The sequence below is a fragment of the Cetorhinus maximus genome, chromosome 9 (assembly GCF_964194155.1).
Source record: "Cetorhinus maximus chromosome 9, sCetMax3.hap1.1, whole genome shotgun sequence".
NCBI classification, from domain to species: domain Eukaryota; kingdom Metazoa; phylum Chordata; class Chondrichthyes; order Lamniformes; family Cetorhinidae; genus Cetorhinus; species Cetorhinus maximus.
In genome coordinates, this window is record NC_135887.1 from 81,568,309 (window position 1) to 81,576,807 (window position 8,499).

Consider the following 8,499-nt stretch of genomic DNA (forward strand, 5'->3'; position numbering starts at 1 on the left):
AGGGGATGGGGTGTAGGATCCAGACTCAGAGGGCGAAAGGCAGGAATAAGAGGATCAGCGGGGGAAATATACACACATATATATATATATATATATATACGCACAATCAGAGGAAAAGAGGAATCCGAATGAGAATCAAAGAGAAGAACGAATAGTGAGAATAAAATCACTGTGCAAAATAGAGAATAAAATAGAGAGAGATAGAGAGCGAGAGAAGAAAGCTACACAAAGAGAGAAACGAAAAAGGATCAGAGATACAACAGTGCCAAAGAAGGAGGTGATATCAGAGAGAAAGGGGAGCAGGAGTAGAAAGAGAGGGGAGAGGCAGGGATTACAGTGTCAAGTCAAAGGCAAACAGAAATCAAAGAGACAACGAACAGAATGAAAATAGAGCAATTAAAGAAAAAGAGATACAGCAAAGGAATATGAAAGTGAGTTAGAGAGAGGATCAGAGAGAGAGAGATTTCAGAGTAAGAAAGTGATAAGTGGGGAAACACTGATAGAGATCACACGGACACAGATACACAAACAAAATCAACCAGGGGATCCGTGAAAGACAGAGGAATCACTGTGTGAGCCAGGTGAGAGAACAGACACTGAATGAAGAGATTGAAGGGCGGGTCAGATAAACCGACCGATGTGAAACCTTCACCGTGTTTCCCCACATCTGTTGCCCGACCTGTTGAGTGTTTCTAACATTTGCTATTTTTATTTCAGATTGCTAATCGTGAATTACTTACGAGTAACAGCCACGTACAGCGAAGGGGTCGTGTTGGTTAAAGATAAACTGAGTGATCGATGGTGATTTCTAGACGCGGGGGTGTGGGGAGTGTAGATGTTTCCCTTTTTGGTTTGTGATTCAAAATAAAATCATGGAATCATTCTTATACAAAATGGAATAAGATCTTGCACCGATGTCATGTTCCGTTCCCGTAACATTGGGTATCGGAATAGGATTAAGAAGCTGTACGGTGGGCCTTGTATTTAAACACAGACTCAGACCACAGTCAGTGGGCACTACCCACTACATTGCACTGAGCAATGGGCAAAGGGTTGATGCTACTGTTCAGCAGCACATCGTGGAGAGCGGCGAGAAGGGGCTGGTTTGAACAAAACCTCAGGAACTTCCATGTTAAATTGAAAGCTTTACGCTCTCCATGTCCTATTTGTTTTTTTTTTTGGAATCGCATTATCTGTTGAACTGGACCCATTGCCAGTGGGCAGCCCGAGTTCTTCAATGAGATAAATGAGTTAGGAAGGGAGGGGCTGGGGTAGTGTGTGTTGGAGGTGGTGTGTCTCCGGCGCCCATTGGATTACACAAAGAGAAACCATCATCTTCCAAAACTATATGAAGAAGCAAATACATAATCCCAAAGAGAAAATGCATATCTTTCAGCTTCTAGTTGGCTGGGTGACGACTGCCCGGCCACTGGACTAACCGCTTGGGTGTGCCAAAATAACTCCAAATGCTTCTAACTTGAAATTAACTCCGTTATTTAAAAAGAAAACACCGTTAGATCCTAAAAGTTCTAACTTCACAGTAAGCTCAGCATTATACCGAGTCACTCTGATTAAAACCCGACCCTACAATAAACCAAAAAAATACTAGAAACAGTTCCAGGTCCGACTGCATCTGTGGATAGAGAAACAGAATTAACGTTTCAGGTCAATGACCTTCCTGATAGATGTAACAATTCGGAACTGTGCGCAATATCTTTAGTAAATGTTATTTCACCCATTGGGTTTTATATAGAATAGCTCAGACTGCGCCTGTCTGTATTCTAACCAGAAGGTTAAAATAGCACCAAAGGTTTAAAAGCAATGTGAATAGATTCTGCCCTGTCATTTGACTTGAGGTGCGACCGCGTCCTGGGCTTCCGTGGACCGCGCCGCTGTTATCATTTCCGTACGGCACGGAGTTAAAATAAACTCCAGGTAATCCTGCCCACTCTTTCACCTTCACTCTTGTGGGCGCGGTGTTTCAGATTGGCCGTTTCTATCAGTGAAAATTACATGTCAACTTTCAACAGAAAGATTTGCGTGATCAAGCAGGTCTTGTCAGTTCAAGGTGAGGTTTGCAGGATGTGTAGTGATTCTCTTTAATTCGAATTGAACACGAATAACTGCCATAAATGTTTAACCTTTTTAATTTGGTAAAAGACGAGATATTTTTAACCCACAGAATGGTTTAACCCGGTAGGATGCCGAATTCTCGAGAATTTGCTTATTTTTTGTATATCTAAACTTCATGGATAAAATCTTTCACCTCTACAAATCCACTGAGTGTACAGACGGCGGGGGAAGGAGACGCGAATATAAGCAATGCGCGCAGACTGATCCCAGGATGAGACCGGATGCAATCAGTATTTGTAACAAGAGAATAAGAAAGCGGGAGAGTGGGGATAGGAATCTCACCGTCACTGCCTCGACTTGTTTGGAATCCAACTCCGAAACTGCCCTGCGGAACCCCTTGGCTGACGAGGAACTCGAAGTGGGCATCATTGAACTGAAGGGGGGCTGCAAGTTCGCCAACTTGTGACCGGAGCCGCTTCCCCTCCGCTCCTATTTATACAGGAGCTGCCTCTTCTTCCTTACGTCAACGGCTCTCATTTACTTATCTGACACCCTATCGCGTCCAGTTATTGGATTTCTGAATGTCGAACATCTGTTCCCCACCACCCCCATCCGCCGCCCCTTTCACACACACACACACACACACACACAAAGCAAGGAAGTGAATCGGGAGAGTTTCTTGGAGAAGTTTCTCCATGTGAACGACAGCGACATGGAAACAGGTCACTCGGGCCAATCGCTCTTCACAGCCAATCTGTATGCTGCCCAGGAGTCTGGTTCCTCCACTCTTAATCTAATTTTATCCTTCTATCCTTCACTCCGTGTGTTATTCCTCAGGATCATTGGAACTATGGAGGGACACAGCCCAGAAGGATTATGCTTTTCAACAGAGCTGTCCAACGATTCCTACTTCCCTTGCTTTTTTTCCCGCGAGCCCTGGATGATTTCCCCTTCAAATAATAATTCCCTTTAGAGTGTTATTGTTGGATCTTTTGCGCCGTCCTTTCAGGCAGCGCAGACCAGATCAAAACAAAATGTTTCCTCCAGTTCTTTTGCGTCAGCTTACAGCGGGTTGTCTGGATTCAGTTCCTCCCCTGACTTTATCCAAACCATTCGTGGTCCAACCCCTCTGCAACCGTTTCTACTCTAAGGGGAACACCTCCCCCTCCCCCCTCACCAGTTTCTCCAATCTGCCCTTAGTTGTAGTGTTGTCCGACAAAAAGACGAGATTCCCGCACCAAGTCAGTGGCTTTGAGTGGGGACCATTCCCCATCATTTCAGTTGAGGTGTTTCGTGCTGACGGTGGGCTGGTGGAGGTGGGCAGAGATTGGTTTGCAGGTCAGCTGTCCGTACTTGGAAAAGCAGAGGGGAGGCTACAAAGCCGGAGCTTTAAATGCGAGTTGCCCAGGAAACCAGACCAGTCTCATCTCATTACCACCGATTTCGCCCCTGGACAACATGGAGGAAGCTGCTCCATACTGTGCGGAGGGCAAGTCCAGTGACAGTCAGCATTTGCTGCACCTGTTGACAATCCACTTGAGTCCGAGCTGTCATTCAATAGTTCCCCAGACTTTCTGGGACTTCTGGTTAACAAAATTATCTCCACACCAAAGCAAAATACAAAGACACAATTCGGGCCGTGTAACCTTACGGAATAGTGAGTCAGCCGTTTGTTAAAAAGGACTTGGAACGATCAAATAATAAGATACCCTGAAGCATCTCTTAAAATTAAGGTTCTCCCGATTAGAAACTTTAAACTAACAGCTATCAAACTTTACAATTGTATCGGAAGTCCCAGCAATAACACACTCAGAGTAATCCTCTTCTAACCTGAGAAAGGTGTGAGAGTTCTCATTGCAGAAACCCCTTTTCTGTTTACAGTGCAGCATCAGAAATGATAAATACTGAAAATACAGATGCGTATGTCACAGAGAGAAATAAACCCAATGATCCGGGTGAGCCTTTGCGTTTAAACAACTAAAGATACCGGTTTGAGGTTAAAGAAGCCCAAATGAAAGTTTTTTTTAATAAAACAATCCCACCATAGGAAGAAATGCGCGGCAAGGATTAACTAACACTTCAAATTGTAAAGAGGTAGGCTGGTGCCCAATAACACACTCGAGTTACAGTGAAATTAATGTCATAGCCAACTAATTTTTACATTTTACTTCATGCCTTTGTTTAGCACCAACAAGTTGTCAGATCGCATAGAGCAAGGGGTCTCTTCCCGCCTCATTTTTCATAAATTACACAATTCAAAGGATTATAAATTATTCCAATTTACACTGCATTAAGTGCAGCATGTGGATGGGAGCACGTCAAGTGATGACTGGAGTTAAGTGCATGCGAAGGAAATTTTGACTTTTTATCAGCTGCAATACACACGATAGTTTGAAGAGGATCAGGTGATGGGGCGGGTACTGGCAAAAACAGAAATTATATTTATCTGCAATGGCTATCGCATCTGCTCCCGTCTTCCGAGCATCGCCAAATATTGCGGTTTCTGAGTTGCAGACATTGAAGCTCTGAAAAGGTTAAACTTCGTCCACATACAGTACTAGATGCAACACTCCAGGAAGACTAGTCCATGAGGAAAGGCTGTCATAATAAACAGGAGAGCACGGCACACCAGCGGGAAAAAGATCGCATCCAAAATACGAATACAGGAGATTGCAGGAAGCGCAAAGGCCATTTGAATCAAGGAACCCGCCTGTCCCCACCACTTACCCTGTTACAGAATCGTTACAGCGCATTCGACCAGCTCTCCCAATGAGCAATTGTTTGATGCCACTCTCCCGCCTTCTCCTGGTAACCCTGCACATTCTTCCTTTTCATATAACGGTCTAATTTCCCTTTGAATGCTTGGATAGAACCAGACTCCACCACACTCTCAGGCAGTGTATTCCAGATGTTAACCACTTGCTGTGTGAAGAAGTTTTTCCTCATCACTTTTGCTTCTCTTGCTTAATTAATCTTAATTACTTTAATCCTGTGCCCTCTCGTTCTGGAGTGGGAGCAGTTTCTCCCTATTTACTCTGTCCAGATCCTTCATGATTTTGAATACCTCTATCAAATCTCCTCTCAGCCTTCCCTTTTCCAAGGAAAACAGTCCTAACTTCTCCAGTCTATCTTCATAACTGAAGTTCCTCAACCCTTTCTTGCAAACCTTTTCTGCACTCTTCACACCCTTCCTAAAGTGTGGTGGCCAGACCTGGATGCAATGCTCCAGCTGAGGCCAAACTAGTGCCTTATACAAGTTCAACATAACCTCCTTGCTCTTGTACTCCATGCCCTATTAATAAAGCCTGTGATGCTGTTTGCTTTATTAACTGCTCTCTCAATCTGGCCTGCCACCTTCAATGACTTATGCACATATACACCCAGGTCCCTCTGCTCTTGAACACCTTTAGCGTTGTACCCTTTATTTTATATTGTCTCCCCATGTTCTTCCTACCAAAATGAATCACTTCACATTTCCCCACAATGAATGTCATCTGTCAACTGGCTGCCCATTGCGCCAACTTGACTCTGACCCTTTGAAATTCTACACTATTCTCCTTTCAGATTACAATGCTTCCAATTTTCATACCTTCTGCAAATTTTGAAATTGTGCCCTGTACACCAAGTTCTCAGTCATTAATATATATCAGGAAAAGCAAGGGTCCCAACATTGATCCCTGCGGAACTTCACTACAAACCTCTCTCCAGCCCAAAAAACATCTAACACCCCTTTGTCCTTTTGTCTATGACATCTTTGGCAATCTCTTCTCTGCCTTCACCTATCACTGGCCTCCTATCAAGCTCTACCTTTCCCACCCCCTTCTACGAGCTTATATTTCACCTCATTTCTCTATTTCCTTAGTTCTGATGAAGGGCCATATGGACTCGAAACGTCAACTGTATTCCTCTCTGCAGATGCTGTCAGGCCTGCTGAGTTTTTCCAGGTATTATAGTTTTTGTTCTAGATTTCCAGCATCCGTAGTATTTTGCTTTTATATTAACCACAACTCTTTGTTTCTTGTCACTCAGCCACTTTCATATCTATCTGTCCCTTTTATTCCATGCGCTATGACTTTGCTCACACATCTGTTGTGCGATGCTGACTCAAGTGCTTTTTGGAAGTTCATCAACAGCATTGTCTTCATCAACCATCTCTGTTATGGCTTAAAAAAAAATCAGCAATTTAGTTAAACACAACCTTACCTTAGGAAATTCATGCTGGCTTTCATTAATTAACTCACATTTGTCCACATGATTATTAATTTAGTCCTGAATTATTGTTTCTAGAAGTTTCCCCATCACCAAAGTTAAACTGACTGGTCTGTAATTGTTGGGCTTATCTTTACACCTGTTAGGTCAATAAGACATGAAAACAAACCCAAAACTGTATATGTATCAAACATTTATTGTTTTTTGCTATTTTTAAAATGGGCTTTCTGATGAAACAAAAGGTGGCTGCTGCAAGTCACATGACAACTGATTGGCCCCTGTTCTGGAAGCTACCAACAGCAGTTACAAGGACAAAATAACCTCTCTCTCTCAACCTTATTGTACAGACCCCTTGTAATCAATGGAAGCAGAGGAAGTGCAGATGAACTGGATCCCCAAACTGAACTATCACAAAATAGAGAGATCAAATTGTTATACCAGGGGAGATGTTGATAGCCATCTTGTCTCTCTCCGAAGGGGGAACAATGGATTCTGGCTAGAAGCACAGAATCTTATTGTTAAGCTGCAATTAACCCATTAATGGGCCATGTCACATGACCCAAGCATCTGGTTTATTTTAACTTTACATCTTTGGCCTCATAGGCAGTCTGCTGTTTAATATCCAACCAGTGAACAGCAAGAAGCAGACTCCAGACTGAACAACAGCCTGCTCCTCAAAGCCTGTCTCTGTTGTAAGATTTCCTACCATCACCTGCAGGACTAACCCAGTCTCTGTGTACTAACTTCATCTTGCAGTATCAGCACTGACGGTAAGGAAAACTTTATAATTCTGGTCTTCAGCCAGCTGAGCTCAAGCTCCACCATGAAAGATCTCCTCATTGGACCCTGACTCTGAACCCTGATAATCACATGAACTAATATTCATTTCTGTGGTTCCTTTACTGTCACTATCCATAGTTGAAAAACTTTCTTTGCTTCTATCCACCCTTACCTTGTGTGTGCAGTGGAATGGAATGTTATGAATATGAATGTGAATAAACTAGCCTTCTGAGTTAATCATAACGTGAGTTTGCTGCAAGTTATCAGTATATTGGATCACACCAACTGAGGATTTGGGAAAACACCCCACAGCCTACTTTAAAAGAATTCAAAAACACCTTCTGATTACCCTCAGCAGTTAGTGAGAGGAAAGGAGCTCAGTTTGTCTTTTTCTCCTGCCCATGACACACCCTTATTTGAACAAGGGTAATGTTTGCAATTCTCATGACACTATCATGAGTCGAAGGAAGACTGAAGAATTATGGTCCGTACCTCCGCAATTTCCACCCTTGGTATCCTTGGATGTATCTCTTTCAGTCCTGGTGCCTTTTCCACCGACAGCCTATCCAATATCTCCTTTTTATTTATTTTAAATTTTTCTAGTGTCTGAATTACCTCCTCTTGCACCATGGCCTTGGTAGCATCTTCTTCCTTGGTAAAGGCAGATGCAAAGTATTCATTTAATATCTCAGCTATTCCTTCATGTGTAAATCCCCTTTTGGTCACTAATCGGTCCCACTCCTCCTTTTACCATCATTTTTGCTATTTTTATGCCTATAGAAGATTTTGAGATTCCCTTTTATGTTGGCTGCCAGTCTCTTTTCATACTCCCTCTCTGCTTCTCTTATTTGTTTCCTCCCTTCTGAACCTTCTATTTGCAATTTCTATCTCTTATGTTATCCAGGGAGTTCTGGATTTGTTTGCCTTCCCTTTCCCTTTTGAAGGAGTATACCTTAACTGTGCCCAAACTATTTCTTCTTTGAAGGTAGCCCATTGTTCAACTATCATTTTACCTGCCAACTTTTGACTCCAATTTATTTGGCCAGATCCGTTCTTGAAAATTTGTTCCTCTACATCCTTTCCATTATTTGGTGGCCTATAGACTATACTGAGCAATGATGTAATTGCACCTTTATTTGTTTATTAGCTCTAGCCAAATAGATTCTGTCCTTGACCCCTCTGAAATATCCTCTATCTCCAGCTCTTCAATGCTCTCCTTTATCAACACCACCACACCTCCACCTTTCTTCCTTTCCTGAATACCTTGTATCCTGGAATATTCAACACCCAGTCCTTCCCTCCTTTGAGCCAGGTCTCTGTTATAGCCACAACATCATATTTCTATATGTCAATCTGCACCTGTAACTCACCAATCTTATTAACCACACTCCATGCATTCACAAACATACACAGTAAACCTGATTTAGACTTTATTAC

At 42.7% G+C, this 8,499-nt stretch overlaps 1 protein-coding gene across 4 annotated transcripts in view; it reads right to left on the reverse strand.

Moving 5' to 3' along the window:
- Positions 1-2,499, reverse strand: part of th (tyrosine hydroxylase) — a 44,533-nt gene extending 42,034 nt beyond the window's left edge. For 2 of the 4 annotated variants that reach the window (XM_078547858.1, XM_078547856.1), the window contains exon 1: positions 2,416-2,499. In XM_078547858.1, the coding sequence (XP_078403984.1) occupies positions 2,416-2,499 (84 nt within the window). Of the gene's footprint in view, positions 1-2,406 lie in introns of all 4 variants that reach the window. The other 2 variants (XM_078547857.1, XM_078547855.1) reach the window with 1 other exon arrangement.
- Between the last annotated feature and the right edge of the window lie 6,000 nt (positions 2,500-8,499).